We start from the raw sequence: 16,937 nt of genomic DNA on the forward strand, positions 1-16,937 counted from the left end.
ATCTTTATAGCGGGTCTATGTCATATGTGTGTTGCAGTTATGTGATACACAGGTGTGAGGATAAGGTAGGTGTTGCAAACAGGTATCTGGTGTGTATCACATAAACTGGATGAATGCACTGTATTGTATGTTCTTCCAAATGATCGCAGTCCTGGGCACCATGTGGAACTTTATGTTCTGTGCTAAGCTTTGGTAGCAAGATAATTAGTCAGTGCTGAAAGTGGGCACTTCAGCTTTCACTGCTCACATTGGAGTTATTGCATTTCTAAAGATATCCAAAGCAGGAGCATCGGCTATTGATTGGGAAGATCAAGATCAGCTCATCGAGTCATTTTGGACTGGTCCTCAATTCTTAGCTTCTCAAGGTTTAAAACACGGAGGATTGTACATGCTACCCTGAACTCCTTTGAGGAAGTTCAAAACTTAAGTATACATTTAAAAGACAGTTTGCTTTTCTTTTTAGATAAATAATTACACTGGAGAAGACAGTGTCTTTTTTTGTTTTGTTTGGGAAGGTTGATTTATGATGTATTTCTCTTTTGCTATGCACGCCAATGTGTTCCATTTTAGTGTCTTCTGTGATCATACCTTGCAGGGTTTTAGAGCAAATAGACACCATCTTCCTCCACTCTTAAAAGAAATGTGCATTATAGAGCAGTAGCACTTGTTTCTTTTTCCTGGACTTGCTTCTCAAAATAAAAACCCAAAATACTCCCTGGGGAATGTGAACAAAGTTCCAATCGATAGTAAAATAAGGGAGATAAACCGTATATTTAGCAAAAATTATTTAGCAAGCGTAAATAGGCCAAAAAGCAAGACTTACAGATACTTCTTCTCTGGAAAAGTAGCACTGACCCAAAATCAATACTGCAGAGTTACTGCTGATATAAATCTTTGTCGTTTTGTGTGACGCAAGGCAAATGCAGATTGCAGATATTGCTAATTGGTGTTGACGTACATGGAACGACTAGAATCTAGAAATCCTCTTCAATAACAGCCTGCTTTGAAATGGGATTCATCAGTTGTCTTTACCTTGCAGTCCTCGCTAAATGTTTGATATGAAGTGAAGATGGCTAATATGAATATTTATATTCTAGAAACTGCCATTCACCATCCCAGAGCTTGTCCAGGCTTCCCCTTGCCGCAGTTCCGATGGAATTCTATACATGGGTAATGTTCCATTTCCTTCTGAAAAATAACATTTGCATGGATTTTATTGCGTTTCCATGTGAGTATAAAACAACAGGGTGTGTGCCTCCAAAATACTTGCATGGAATTTTTTTTCCATTATAGCCCTCGGATATGTTCTCATGTTTAAATCTAATTTCTAATGCAACAACCCAAAGATTACTTTGTCATTTTGATGCAATAAAGGTTAATTTAGAAATCCTTTGTGTACTGAGTACAATGTTATGTTTGACAGACTACCAAGAACTGTCTCCATATTGCAGTTATGTAGGGTTATTCTTTGCTTGTTTGACTTTGGGTTTTTTGTTTGTTTTGGGATTACCTGAATTTGACGTAATCTTCAGCAGTTAATTCACTGGCTGGATTTTTGCCAATGCTGTGAGCTTCTGTTATTTTGTGTTCATAGAAGACTCAGATGATAAAGTATATATCTCTCAGTGGCTAGTAGGCAGGAAACTGATTCTGAAAATACAGATAGTCTTCAGTTTACAACCACGACTGAAACTGGAACTTCCATTGATAAGCAAGGCTAGCATTACATTGAGTCATGCTCAGTTTTTTATTATTTTATTTATTGAATTTATATTTATGAACTTTTTGCCATGGTTATTAAGTGAATCACCTCTTTTGTTAAGTGAGTTACAAAGTCATTAAGTGACTTCAGCTTCCCCTATTGACTTTGCTAATAGGAAGTTGGCTAGGAAAGTCACCAATAGAAATCGCTTGACCCCAGGGCACTGCAGCCATCATAAATACATATTGGTTGCCAAGAATATGAATTCTTATTACCTGAATAGGGGAATGCTGGTCATAAGTAATTTCTTCAGCACCAACGTAAGTTTAAATGGTCACTAAACAAATGGTCGTAAATTGAGAACTAACTGCACTACTTCCCTTCCAACTTAATTATTCTCATGTTGATGTTTACTATTAGGGAAGAAGCAGGACAGCTGGTATGTAGTAGACCTTGCAACAGGAGAAAAACAGCAGACTTTAACCTCTTCATTTGCTGAAAGCTTGTGCCCATCTACCTCACTGCTGTATCTTGGTCGAACAGGTAAGAAGGTTTTGAAAACCAAGCCATTCGAAAGGGATATGCTTCTACTGAAGTCCTTTATTTAAGCTGCCATCCTGGAGTCCCTAGGACAGTGGTTCTCAACCTTTTTAATGCCACAACCCCCAACTGGTCATAAGTCGAGGACTACTCAACCAGTCGTAAGTCAAGGACTATTCAACTGGTGCAGCACCGTTTGCAGAATGGGACTTTTGGCGGGCTCAGCAGGGCAGAGACAGCCTGGACAATTCCTATTGGCTTTTGAAAGCCAATAGAATTAGACTCTATTCAAGAGCGTCTATTCTATTGGCTTTCAAAAGCCAATAGAATAAAAGGGAGTAGCACAGCTAAGGAAAAGGGGGAAAAAATGGCGGACTGCATTGTTTGGCGACCCCCGTGAAATGGTCGTTCGACCCCAAATGGGGTCCCGACCCACAGGTTGAGAACCACTGCCCTAGGAGGACATCTATCCTGATTCCTCAGAGATCAGAGTGAACATTCTTGCACCTCAGCCTCTGAGATGGCTTTGTGCCACTGTTATACTAATACTTCTGGGTCAGGAGCACCGAAGTGCTTTCGCAGTGAAAGGATTTGCTAGTGACATCATAGTTGCCTGGGGGATGCCCCGTTGGTGGCTCCTTTCACAACCCCGTTGCCCACCGAAGTGATACCCATTTATCTACTTGTGGTCGCTTGCTTTCCAACTGCTGGGTTGGCAGGAGCTGCAGCATGTGACGGGAGCTCACCCTGCCCCGTGGCAGCAACAGGTCTCAAACGTGATCCTGCCCACCGTCAGCCTAGCGTTCTAACCTTGTGAGCCACTGCAGTCCTTTGTGTCACTGTTGAAAAAGCTAAAATGAGGCTCGCCATTCTGCAGGATTCAAGAGACTTCCACAGGTAATCCATGCCAGCACAAGAGTTAGCTTATGAGTGTTCCCTTCGTGTAGTGAGTGGGGCTGTGTGTGTGTGTGTGTGTGTGTGTGTGTGTGTGTGTGTGTACATGCAGTGTGTCTTAGATCACGTGTGGAGGAAAAGGGAACAACATTTCTTCAGTCCTGCTCATTGCTGGAATATTTCATGCTCATAGATAGGGTTGCTTTATAAAAATGAAGGCCTTATACCAGGGGTAGGCAACCTTGGCTCTTTTATGACTTGTGGACTTCAACTCCCAGAATTCCTGAGCCAGCATGGCTCAGGAATTCTGGGAGTTGAAGTCCACAAGTCATAAAAGACCCCTGCCTTATACCAAGAGATCAGATTATCCTCCCACTCACAATGAGATAGTGCTGCTTGCTGATATTCAGTGAAGTATGCTGAGGCTTTGTCTAATGAGAAAACTGCTTAGTAATATCTGATTCTGTAAAGATCGCAACAGTTCTGCTGGATTAGACTCAAATCTTTTTTTCTCCCACAACGGCCAACCAGAGGCTGGTAAGAATTTCCCAGAATTCCACAGTACACTTTTGCTCTGCATGCTAGAAGAAAGAGACTTGAAGCCATGGCCATTCTTTTCTCCTTCACAAAACGTTGTTTTCCTTTCGACAGAGTACACCATCACCATGTACGACACCAAGAGTAAGGAACTCCGCTGGAATGCCACCTACTTCAATTACGCAGCAACATTGCCTGATGAAGACGCCCAATATAGTAAGAATATTAATCCTTCTGCACTTGCAGGCTGCGGCAATAAGACTGCTTGTTTTGCCTAATGATGAAGACGTGTCGGTTTTTATCTGTGCCCGTTCCAGAAATGTCTCACTTTGCATCTAATGGAGATGGACTAGTGGTGACCGTGGACAGTGAGTCGGGTGATGTCTTGTGGATCCAGAATTACGGCTCCCCTGTTGTAGCTTTTTACATCTGGCAGCGGGAAGGCTTATGGAAAGTGATGCACACCAACGTGGGAGTAGAAACCCTGCGCTACTTGACGTTCATGTCCGGTGAAGTTGGGCGCATCACTAAGTGGAAATATCCATTTCCCAAAGAAACGGAGGCCAAAAGCAAACTAATGTGAGTGTAAGAGGCTTTTTCTCCCAATCATGGCCTGTTTGGTGGTTTCTCAGAAATTGTGCATTTAGTGTCATCAGATCAGCTCAGTCATTCTCTTGCAGGGATTCAGTAATCAATCTGATTCGGTATGGGATTCAAATACGGTCTCCCTTTACAGGTAGTCCTTGACTTACAACAGTTCATTTAGTGACCGTTCAAATTACAAGGACAGTGAAAAAAAGTGACTTATGTCCGTTTTTCACACTTTCAACTGTTGCAGCCTACCCATGGTTACGTGATCAAAATTGGGATGCTTGGCATGAATTACGACGGCTGCAGTGTCGCTGGGTCACGCGATCCCCCCCCTTTTTTTTGTAAAAATTTTTTTATTTTCAATTTTACATTACATTCATAAAAATTACTTCAGATAAAGAGTAAAATAAATTTATACACACAACTTTTGGTATTGCTCACCCACTTCCTCCCAAACCGCATCCACCTTCTAACCTCTTCTCTCACTTCCCTCTTTCCCTCTTCTTCTTCACTCTCCCCCTCTCCTCCTTCTCAACCTTCCTACTTGCTTCTCCCCTTCCTCCTATCTTCTCACTATCCAGGGGAAATGCCCGAACAATTCCTCCCTCCAAATTAAAACATCAATATTATGTACAATAAAACTATTTCTACTTATCTGAACTATTTAACCTCCAACCCATCCTCCCTCCACCCCCCACCCCCACCCCCTCCCTCCCGACTTCCCAGAGCCAAGTACAGGGTTAAACAAACATATTAAACATAATCTATTTAAGTTTACTAACTATACAATAACCAAAATCATATTAACCCTTAACTCTCTTCAAACTTTAACATAATTTTATAAACGAATCCATTACTCATAAAATAAATGAAACTTTGTAGTTCCATATTTCTTCTGAACATATTCTATCCATCTTCTCCACACAATAACATATCTCTCTTGTGAATGGTCCTTTAAATAAGCAGAAATTTTAGCCATTTCTGCTAAATTAGAAACCTTAAATACCCATTCTTCTAAAGAAGGCAGAGAATCTTTCTTCCAATATTGACCCACCAGTAATCTTGCTGCTGTTATTAAATTCAACATTAAAATAGTTTCTTTAGCATCAGGTCATGCGATCCCTTTTTGTGACCTCTGACAAGCACAGCCCGTGGGGAAGCTGGATACACTTAACAACTGTGTTATTAACAGTGGCAGTGATTCGCTTAACAACTGTAGCAAGAAAGGTCATAACATGGGGCAAAACTCACTTAACGGCTGTTTCACTTAACAATGGAAATTTTGTGCTCAGTTGTGGTCATAAGTTGAGAACTACTGTATTTGCCAACACCCTGTTTCGTTTTACTTTATGGGTGACGGAGGAAGAGCAATTTGCGTTAAAAAGAATTCAAATATCCTAGACTCCAGATGCCTCTTCTCTTGCCATTATTAAGACTTGCTCACGAGAAACTCAACAGGCAACGTTAACGCCAACCTCAAAACAAGAGCAAAAATAAGCTTCTGCACAGGGCCGCAAAAGATGCAAATAGAAATCCAAGGTTTGCTTTCTCTTGCAAGGATAGCTCCTAGGCTGTTTGAATAAAATCCTGCAGATGTAGACAGGTGTGGTAGACATTTAGGCAAAGGCTTAGGTGGTAACTGTTTTGCCTGAGGCCTGAATGTCTCTCTAGGACAGTGATGGCGAACCTTCTAGAGACCGAGTGCCCAAAACCCACCCTGCCCCCATCCTGTCATGGCTCCGCCCCTGCTCTACCTACCCCTGTCCCAGCCCGCCCACCCCCTGCCTGCCCGCAGGGCCACCCACCGCAGATCACCCAAGCGGCCTAGCAGCACCATGACAACCATGCCTTCCGCTTGCACCCTGCAGCATCAACTGTGTGCAATGGGGTGTGAGGGCGGACTCTTGTCCCCGCTGCCCAGCTGCCATGTCCTTGACTGTGTTGCTCCGTGTAGGCCGCGCTTGGGGGTGACTCTCCTCTGGGAGGACTGCTGATGAGGCGGACGCAGAGGGAGGTGGAGCTGGGGAGACAGCGCACGTGACCACAGAGAGGGCTCTGGGTGCCGCCTCTGGCACGCGTGCTGTAGGTTCGCCACCACTGCTCTAGGACATAGTTTGAGGGCAGCCATTAATGATCATGGCTGGGTGCATTATTCACTACATCAGTGGTCCTAATGCAGTGAGCCATATGTACTAGTTGTGTGTATGTGTGTGACACAGGCATGGGTGCAAGGAAAATCAAGCCTTGCCATACCCCCCAAAAAATGTTACCACCCTTTTGTGGCACTTGAAAAAAACTCTTCCATATAGAGGTGGTACTGCCAGATGTTACCCAGAAACCGGGGGGGAAAGCTCCACATTTAAAACTTGCTTGTTCTTTCTGATCTGTCCTTTTTTTGTGAATGCATATATTGGCCTAGTAAGCATAAATATGTTGAGAACAATATTTACAGGTGAGGGTGTATAACTGAAAATAGAGAGAGGGAGAAGGAGAGGAGAGGGTGTGTATTTTTCAAGTCTGCATTAAGACCTTGGTAATTCCTTGGCACGCTGATCGTTGCAGGGCTTTTCTGCAGTGATAAGCCTAGGGCAATCAACATAATCCTGGACCTACACAGATAGTCCTTGACTTACGACCATTCATTTCGTGACTGTTTAAATTTTCAGTGCCGGGAAAAAAAATAAGTGGTTCTCACAACCGTTGCAGCATCCTCCTGGTCCTATGATCAAAATTTGAGTGCTTGGCATGTATTTACAATGGCTGTAGCATCTCAGGATTATGTGATCACTGTTTACGACCTTCCCAGTTGCCTTCCAACAAGCAAAGTCAATGGTGGAAGCCAGATTCACTTAATGACCTCATGATTCGCTTAACTGCAGTGATTCAGTTAACAACCATCGCAAACAATGTCTTAAAATCAGACACGAAGCATTTAACAACTGCCTTGCTTAGCAGTGGAAATTCTGGTTCCGCTTGTGGTCATATAAGTCAAGGACACCCTGCAGTTCTTTAGTCAATCTCTTCTTTTATTTGAGGACCCATAATAATAGGTTCCGTTCAAGTGTCCATTTCTGTTTATTTCCAAGGCCAATTTCAAGGCAAAATTTACTTCATTGTTTCCCTATTTTCACAATCTTTCTTAACGTAAAACATTTGCATAAGCCTTGGGCATTGTGCCTGTTGGTCCTGCTGCATGATATAGGCGTGGCACTATTAACTTTTTCTTCCTGATTCCCAATGTTCTTCCTCTAGGCCAACCCTTTATGTAGGGAAATACTCTACTGGCTTATATGCTTCGCCATCGATGGTACACGAAGGAGTGGCTATTATGGTAAGTGTGCAGAGCTGATGTAACCCACAAATCAGATCTCCTGCTTCTTTACCTTATTCTACCACAGTTTGGATTTATACCCAGTATATTGAATGAATTGTGTTTAATTAAACCTTTATTTGGCTTAATTAAAGAAAAAAAATACTTGGAATTCTTAAGTCTAATGTAAGCTACCTGGTGACCCCACATGTTTTGGATGCCATGTTTAGGAATTCTTGCCAGCGTGACTGGCAGCATTGGCATGTGTGAATTACAGTTCCAAATTTCTGAAAAACATAAGCTGCCTATCCCCCAACTAAGTAACAAAAAATGGAAAACTATGTGAATTCCACAGAGCTATGCATAAATGTGCAATGTTTAAATCCATGGACACATTTATTTTGTTTTAACATTTGTAAAGTATTAGATGTTCCATTCCTGTACCTAAAGATCCACATTTTTGTCATCCTTCCTCTCTCTTCCTCTAGCCTCGGGGAAGCCCCATTCCATTGATAGAAGGCCCCAAAATACAAGGGGTCACCATTGAAGAATGTGTGATCACCCCAAGTACAGATCTAAGGTTTCAGCCTGGATTTAAATCAAAGAAAGGACTCCATTATCTGAGGAACCACTGGCTTTTAATAGGTACTTGAAAGGCTTTTTCTACATTATACTGCCCTCTGGTGAACAAAATGCAAAGTTAAAATAAGTATTACACTTTTGAAGCCTATTAACTGCTCAAGTAAACCCAACTGCGTTTCCATTTCCTTTTTGATGGATTTTTAATAAACAAGAGATGGGGAAATTATGAAATTCTCTTCTCTGTGAATATACTAACAATAATGCACAAAAAAGTACTTTTGTAGAAGCCTGTCAATTGCTACCACATTATAACTTGTTTAATTTAAAGTTCTCTGTATTTCTGACTTTTGCAAAATATGTGTGAGGAAGGGGAACTTGGAAGGGAAAAAGTCCGTTTAAGTATAATAACATTATTATGAAGTACCAAAGCATGCTCCAGAGTTACATTTGAGCTTCTGACTTGTTGAGTTCATACGCTGTCCGTAAGTTGAAAACCAGATCTGAAGTTTTAATGAACTAGCGACGTGAATCTTTTCAAATCCTGGGTATTAATGTAAAGGGTACAATATAGCAATAGGTTTATATACCTCTTGACAAAGGTTTACAGCCCTCTGTAAGTGGTTCACACAGTCAGCATATTGCCCCCAACAATCTGGGTCCTCATTTTACCAAAGCGTGGAAGGCTGAGTCAACCTTAAGCCAGTGAGAATCGATCTGCTAGCAGCCACTGGATCACCACAGCTCTTATGCAACTATTCCACAGAAGTATTCCACAATAGAATTCAGAACCAAAATACATCATGGTTGCCCTCTCTTTTAAGTGAGAGGGGTACACTCTGGTGTAAAGAACTTTTGGCTCTGGATATTTGCAGAACTACAACTACCCAGCATTCTCAGCTAACCTGGTCAATGAGGAGGGATGCTTGGAAGAGATGACAACCAACTTCTGGAGCAGTACAGATTCTAGTCTTAGAAGACAACTGTATGAGTGACTGCGACAATGATAGCTGAGTGGAACCTCAGCAGTCAGACACAACCAGTCTTGGGAACAAATAACAAGAAAGGACTGTTATTGGCTTCCAAGAAATTGGCCACTATCGAAAATTGAATTCTGAGTTAAATTAACCTTTGGTCGTCTAAGTGGGACTGTTCCTTGTTTTCTTGTACTCTTGATCACGCTGCCATATTTCTGAGCCATTCAGATGAAGGTATACTGTGTGAAACTGTTTCGTGGACATTTTCTTTTCCTTTGGGAATAACAGAGACCATATTCCTATTTGAAGGGCATCATGAGACCCCACTATCAGCCTCAACCAGGATCCTGGAGAAATTTCCAAGCAACTTGCCAAAACGTCAGGAAAATGTGATCCCGGCAGATTCAGACAAAAAAGTTTTTGAAGAGGTTTGTTTATTTGTTTGTTTTTAAAAACCCAGTCTTTGTTAACAAATTTACAAAGAGAAGTGACTATTCCACTTCAAAATGGAATCGTTGTATTTCATCCACTAGGAGAAGCACAGGAAGAATGTTGTGGATTTTATAGGTCTCACAGAGGACTAGGAGATCAAGGGTGGGCGGGCTTCCTGTGTAACATGATAAGGATCCCAGTTACATATTCAAAGGTTAGGAGCCCTGCAGGAATTAAATTAAGCATGCCTGACCTCTGGGTGAGAATTCACTGAGGCCCATATGCAAGAGTGAAATGTCCAGTTAAGAAATATTGATATAGCCCACATTGTAAAGTAAACAGAAGAAACAGATCAACTATCGGTAGGAGGGAGTTGGCTAATTTCTACATTGAATTTAGAATGAGCAAAAATAATTCTCATAAATCTGAAATGTTGCAAAACTGTCAACATTAAACCTAATCCTTGAAAGCTTGTAATGTTCACTTGGGTATATTTTGGCTGGGGATGGTTTTCATACCCTCTCAGCAAGGCTGAACATTGTATCTTTGCATTATTTTCTCTAATTGTATACTAACTGTTGAAGAAACAAACTTACATTGTATTGTAAGCATCTGCACTGTCGTGGCAGAGAGGGGGACAGTCAAACTGATGCGGTTCTTGCTTCTCAGGCAATTAATATGGCCGGCAGTCCCGGGAAGAATTTGCCACACCCTATTCCAGAGGCGGCTGCAGAGACGACCAGCCAAACCACAACCCGACCAGAGGCTCCAGATGATTCCATCTTGAAGGACTTTGCCACTGTTCTCTTGAGCACTTTCCTGCTTGTTGGCTGGGTAGCCTTTGTTATTACCTACCCCATGGTAGGTGTGTAATCATCATTTTAAGACAGTACAGGAAATCTTGACTTACACAACTGACCCCAAAATTTATGCTGTTAAGTGAGAAATTTGTTGCAAGTTTTGCCCCACTTTATGACCTTTCTTGCCACATTCCTTAAATGTATCTGTCCGCGTATCCAAAGTCGTTCGTGACGTAAAGCAAAGAAGACCGGCACACGCTGACACCCACCAAGCTCTTTATTAAGCATGTGAGACAAAGTCAGCTCTGGGGCCTGATTCCCCTCCACCGCAATATATCGGCGTGCTCCACCCTGTAGCTCCGCCCCCCATCCCAAACCAGCATCCGTTTGAAATGGATATATGCTATGTCCGTTCCCTGCGCTGTCCCTTTTCCCGACGAAGCTCCGCCCCCACGCCCCGCTGTCCGTGCGCCCGGTCTGCGCCCCTGTTGCCCGCCGCTAAGCTCGCCCTGCTGGATTCCCTGGCGGCTGGGAGACAACCCCCGCCTCTCCCGCCGGGATGCATCCCCATTAGCACAAGGTGTTTCGCCCGTTGTTGGCCTTCCAGCGCCTCGCAAATGGCTCGTTGGAGCTCCCTCCGGTCTATCAGGTGCCGTTGACGTCTGTCGTGCTGTCCGTGGAGACGTTCGCGAGGGAGTTCGCCCGGGGCGGCGGTGGGGTGTGGCAGTGCACAGCTCAACTGTTTCTCGCCCCCGTGAGTTGACGTTCGTGCTCCCCCTGTCCCTGGTTGTATGGCAAGCCGTCGGGGCTTGACATGCGGCCCCCTCTACCACTTGTCCCCCTGGGGAGGAAAAGAAAGGGGTTGAGTACACAACATTACACTTGTTCCGCCCCGGCTTATCTGGGTGCCTCCGGTGGAATGTCCGAATCAGGTTGGGTGCCCTTATATCCTCCTCTCCCACCCAGGTCGCGTCTGATAGCGGGTAGCCCTTCCACCGAAGGAGGTATTGGGTTTTGCCATATCGCTTCCGTGAGTCTAGGACCTCCTGCACCTCGTAATGGGACCCGGATATCGGTCCTGGTACCCCGTCAGCATAGGGACTTCTATGTGTTGGTTTGAGTAGACTACTATGGAACACGGGGTGAACCTTGCCTAGAGAGGCGGGTAGCCGTAGCCGAACTGTAACTGGGTTAATCACTTTGAGGATCTGGAAAGGCCCTACATACTTCGGGCCTAGCTTCTTACATGGCACTTGCAGACGCAGATATTTGGTGGCTAAATACACCCAGTCTCCCACTTTGAACGGTTTATGCTCGGCCCGTTTTTTGTCGGCTTGGACCTTGGCAGCCGCTTCGGCCTTCCTCCGGGCTATCCTCACCCGGTCCCACAACTCTGGAAGTTTGGACGTCCATGTTTGAGGGGTCTGGCCGCTGGCCACCTCTGGTGACAATTCGGGCATGGGGTTAAACTCCATACCATACACTATTTTAAACGGGGTATACCCCGTACTGCTGTGGACGGTATTATTATATGCCACTTCAGCAAACGGCAACAAATCCACCCAATCCGTTTGCTGGAATGACACATAACTTCGGAGGTACCTTTCCACCATGGCGTTTGCCCTTTCCGCCGCCCCGTTAGTGCTCGGGTGATATGCTGAACTCAGCGCCTGTGAGGACCCTAGCGAACGAACGAACACCCTCCAGAATTCTGCGGTAAATTGCACCCCTCTATCCGACACTATTCTTCTAGGTACACCGTGAAGCCGATAGATGTGTTGAATAAACAACCGGGACAATCGTCGTGCTGATGGCAGGCCTCTGCAGGGGATGAAATGTGCCTGCTTGGAAAAGAGATCTACCACGGTCCATATCACACTGTAGCCCCGATTGCTGGGTAGTTCTACGATAAAATCCATGGCGATCTCTTCCCACGGCCGGGACGGATCGGCCACCGGTTGTAATAACCCCATAGGCTTCCCTACTCGGGGTTTTGCACTAGCGCACACGTGGCACCCTTTTACATATTGTTCCACATCTGCTTTTTGTTTGGGCCACCAGAATTGCCGCCGCACTAAGTGCAGGGTCTTTAAAAACCCAAAGTGGCCCGCTTGTTTAGCGTCGTGACACCTTCGAAGAACGGAGGGGCGTAGGCTCTCGGGCACATAGATCCTATCCCCTTTCCACGCCACACCGTCCCGAGTAGTCAACCATTCGGAATGCTCATTTGCCCACGCATCAGACAGTAAGGCAGCCCTAATGTCCTCTACCCCGCTTACCAGAGACCTGTGAGTTACGGCCTCAACGGACTCACACCGATAAGGCGGCACCAGGGCCTGTATTACCTCCTCCCGTTTGCTACGGTACTGCGGCATCCGCGACAATGCGTCGGCCAAAAAGTTCTTTCCCCCCGGCACATACCTCAGTGTGAAGTTAAACCGGTTGAAGTATTGTGCCCATCGAACATGTTTGGGGGCCAGGCGTCTCGGGGTCTGTAGCGCCTCCAGATTCTTATGGTCTGTCCACACCTCAAAGGCCAGTTTGGCCCCTTCTAACAAATGCCGCCACGTTACCAGGGCCCAGCGTATCGCGAAGGCCTCCTTTTCCCAGACAGTCCAGCTACGTTCGGCCGTCGTAAATTTACGCGACGTATAGGCACATGGCTGCAATTCTCCCCCACTACCCTTCTGCAACAACACTGCCCCCACTGCGACATCGCTGGCGTCCACCTGGACCACAAAAGGGGCACTCTGGTCCGGGTGGCGTAACACGGGCTCCTTAGCAAATAATGTTTTCAGTGACTCAAACGCTTTCTGACAATTCACAGACCACTCTAGCCGTTGGCTCGGGCGGGGCCTTGCTGCGAGGTGTTTCGTCCGCAGTAGTTCCGTGAGAGGATGCACCACGGTTGCGAACGATGGAATGAACGGACGGTAGAAGTTTGCAAATCCGAGAAAACTTTGCAGCTGGCGTCTAGTTTGGGGTGCTTGCCATTCCTGTACGGCTCGCACCTTGCTCGGATCCATTTCCACCCCGCTCCCCGAGATGCGGTAGCCCAGGTAATCTAGTCGTTCCCGGTGAAATTCGCACTTCGATAATTTCACATAAAGTTGGGCCTCCAACAACTTCTGTAGTACTTGCCGTACCAGGCTGATATGCTCCTCCCGTGTTTCGGTATATATTAGAATGTCATCTAGGTACACGAGTACCCCGCGGTATAGGTGTTCATGCAACACCTGATTGATCAACTGCATGAATACCGCGGGGGCTCCTCGTAACCCGAACGGCATGACGCGAAACTGGAAACTACCTAACGGACAGTTAAACGCCGTTTTCCATTCGTCGCCAGCCTTAATTCGTACTCTATAGTACGCCTCCCGTAAATCTAATTTAGTGAATATGCGGCCCGTCCCCAAATGTGCCAATAGATCTTTCATTAGGGGCAGGGGGTATACATGCTCAACACATACCGCGTTCAACCCCCGAAAGTCGACACATAAGCGTAACGATCCATCCTTCTTTTCTTTAAAGAGGACGGGGGCCGCTATCCGGGACCTAGCAGGCTGAATAAACCCTCGCGCTAGGTTCTGGTCGATGTATCTACGGAGTTCCTGCACCTCCGGTGGTGTCATCGCGTACATCCGGGGTTTCGGGAGCTTAACCCCCGGCAATAGCTCTATAGCGCAATCCGTCGGCCGGTGAGGGGGCAGGTGATTACACTCCTCCTCACTGAAGACCGCCGCTAAATCCCTGTATTCCTCGGGATATGTTACCTCCCCCACCGTTTCCTGGAGTTGCGCCGCTACCCCCGGAAGCTTGGGAACCTGGCCCTCGCCACCACCATTCCCTGGCGTTGGACCTACCCCAAGACGCACTTTCCGGTACCCCCCTTCCCACCATATAGTTGGGGTCCATTTGTCCAACCAGGACAACCCCAAGATGACCGTCTTCGCCGTAATGGGAACCACAATGAATCGTAATACCTCCCAATGGTCTCCTAGGTCCATGCGTACCCGTTCCGTTACATGGGTCGCGGGGACCCCCCCCAACAATGACCCGTCCACTTGTTCGAACCGTATGGGTTGTGGTAATGGATATATCCGGAACCCACTGTCCACCGCTACCCTCCTACTCATCAGACAACGTGTACATCCGGTATCGATCAAGGCCTGACACGCCTTCCGTACACCCGTCACCGGACTCGTAAGGACTATAGGGAGGAGGAATGGGTTGATGGGATCACTCACCATTGGATCGGCCATTCCCTCGTCAGGGCTGTCCTCCTCGTCCCCCGTCTGGTAGCGTACCCCGGCTACGGGCACTGGCGTGACCGGGGCTCCTGGCTTCGCCCCTGGAACCGGCTGCTGGACAACCGCCCTTAAACTCTCTGTGGCTTTCTTCAGTGGTGTGGCTCTACCACCTGCTGCGGTCTTACGGGGGCTGGGTGCTGGACAGTCGGCTGCGCGGTGACCCGGCTGGTCGCAACGGAAGCACCGGAAACCCGCTGCTCCTGACGGTCCCGGTGGCTTTGGTGTTGGCCGCTGTTGGTCCTGGCCGCCCTCGCGAGGTCTATCCCCGGGACGCCGCAGCCGCGAAACATCCCCGTACCCTCGATACACTTCTTTCAGGCCTGCTTCAATCTCGATCACTACCCTGAACCAGTCTCTCAGTCTGTTGGGCACACCCCGATATACACAGGCTTGCCGTAAGTCGTGGTCTAGGCCTGCTCTGAATTGATGTACCAACATCCGCTCCGGCCAAGAGGACTGCAACCGCCCGGCTAACTTCCGAAACTCCCGCACGTACTCGACGGCCGGACGTTTCCCTTGTTGGAGCGCCAGCAGGTCCGCCTCGGCCCTCTGTGCCCGAGTGGGGTCATCGAACCGCCCATGCAGAGCGTCCAGGAACAGCCCCGCACTCCCCAACTCCCGGGCATGGTCACTGTACAGGTCGGCCGCCCATGCGGCCGCCTCTCCGCGCAAGGCGGCAGTAATGGCGCCGACCATAGCCCATTGGGAGACATATAGCTGTGCGAACTGGTCCAGGTGGCTTATGGCCTGTCCCAGGAACATCGCCAATTGGTCAGGGTTACCGTCGAAGGTAACCGGAATAGGGGGAACCCCCCATAGATATCCTGGCCCCCACGGGCCCTGGGGTTGGCCTGGTACCACGTTTGGATGTCCGGCCGCGAAGTCCTGCCGTTCCCTCCCCCCTGTTGCGGTCAGGCCTCCTGCCACGTTCCTGGGCCCACCCGGCTGGGCTGGGTGTGGCTGACCCGCCGGCCCGCCCGAGGGGAGTCCCATAACGCCCAGGCCACCTGTGGGATTGGGCAACCGCAGCCGCGGACTACTCAGGCGGAATCTAGACGAGGGGGTGCGACCCGTAGCCTCCCCTTCCGATTGCCACGTATCGGCGGCGCCTTTGTAACTCGCTTCACCAAACCGGTGACGCAGGATATCCATGGTTTCCTGGCCCGGAGCCGTGGAGTAGCTCCAGTCTTCATCTTCCTCCACCGTGGCGCGTCTCTCCCGCCACCCCGAATGCCCGAGCTTCGGCTTTGGCGTTAGGAGCTGCTCGGGCTGTAGACCAGTCACCGCCGGGCTTTGCCACCACTCCTCCTGGGGCTTAGCGGCTCCTGCCTCTCCCACAGCGAGCTCCGATATTACAGACTGTAACAGTTTTGGCCGTACTACCGGCTGGGCCACCGCCGGCTCCGCCGCCGGGACAGCATCCACAACCCCGCCGGCCGCCACCTCTCCCTCGACCAAGGCAGCCCCCTGAGTCCCCTCCGCCATACCGTAGCCGTACACGGGAACCGTAGACTGGAGGGTTGGGGTGAGAGCTGACTTTATGTCCGCGTATCCAAAGTCGTTCGTGACGTAAAGCAAAGAAGACCGGCACACGCTGACACCCACCAAGCTCTTTATTAAGCATGTGAGACAAAGTCAGCCCTGGGGCCTGATTCCCCTCCACCGCAATATATCGGCGTGCTCCACCCTGTAGCTCCGCCCCCCATCCCAAACCAGCATCCGTTTGAAATGGATATATGCTATGTCCGTTCCCTGCGCTGTCCCTTTTCCCGACGAAGCTCCGCCCCCACGCCCCGCTGTCCGTGCGCCCGGTCTGCGCCCCTGTTGCCCGCCGCTAAGCTCGCCCTGCTGGATTCCCTGGCGGCTGGGAGACAACCCCCGCCTCTCCCGCCGGGATGCATCCCCATTAGCACAAGGTGTTTCGCCCGTTGTTGGCCTTCCAGCGCCTCGCAAATGGCTCGTTGGAGCTCCCTCCGGTCTATCAGGTGCCGTTGACGTCTGTCGTGCTGTCCGTGGAGACGTTCGCGAGGGAGTTCGCCCGGGGCGGCGGTGGGGTGTGGCAGTGCACAGCTCAACTGTTTCTCGCCCCCGTGAGTTGACGTTCGTGCTCCCCCTGTCCCTGGTTGTATGGCAAGCCGTCGGGGCTTGACAGTATCACTGTAGTTGATACAGGCAGTTGCCTGTATCAATGTTTGAATTAATTTTATGAACTCTTAAACCATGTCTTAATAATATAACAACAGTAAATGGTTGGGCATGGATAAG

The 16,937-nt window shown here is 47.9% G+C and overlaps 1 protein-coding gene across 3 annotated transcripts in view; it reads left to right on the forward strand.

Annotated features, from left to right (window-relative positions):
* Positions 1 to 16,937, forward strand: part of ERN1 (endoplasmic reticulum to nucleus signaling 1) — an 84,088-nt gene that overhangs the window by 51,652 nt on the left and 15,499 nt on the right. For 2 of the 3 annotated variants that reach the window (XM_039326851.1, XM_039326849.1), the window contains exons 5-12: positions 1,098 to 1,170; positions 2,123 to 2,245; positions 3,788 to 3,889; positions 3,991 to 4,252; positions 7,517 to 7,595; positions 8,063 to 8,219; positions 9,419 to 9,558; positions 10,232 to 10,423. In XM_039326851.1, the coding sequence (XP_039182785.1) occupies positions 1,098 to 1,170; positions 2,123 to 2,245; positions 3,788 to 3,889; positions 3,991 to 4,252; positions 7,517 to 7,595; positions 8,063 to 8,219; positions 9,419 to 9,558; positions 10,232 to 10,423 (1,128 nt within the window). The remainder of the gene's footprint in view (positions 1 to 1,097; positions 1,171 to 2,122; positions 2,246 to 3,787; positions 3,890 to 3,990; positions 4,253 to 7,516; positions 7,596 to 8,062; positions 8,220 to 9,418; positions 9,559 to 10,231; positions 10,424 to 16,937) is intronic. The other variant, XM_039326850.1, reaches the window with a different exon arrangement.

The sequence above is a fragment of the Crotalus tigris genome, unplaced genomic scaffold (assembly GCF_016545835.1).
Source record: "Crotalus tigris isolate CLP2741 ecotype Arizona unplaced genomic scaffold, ASM1654583v1 scf7180000024345.2110221, whole genome shotgun sequence".
Taxonomy (NCBI): domain Eukaryota; kingdom Metazoa; phylum Chordata; class Lepidosauria; order Squamata; family Viperidae; genus Crotalus; species Crotalus tigris.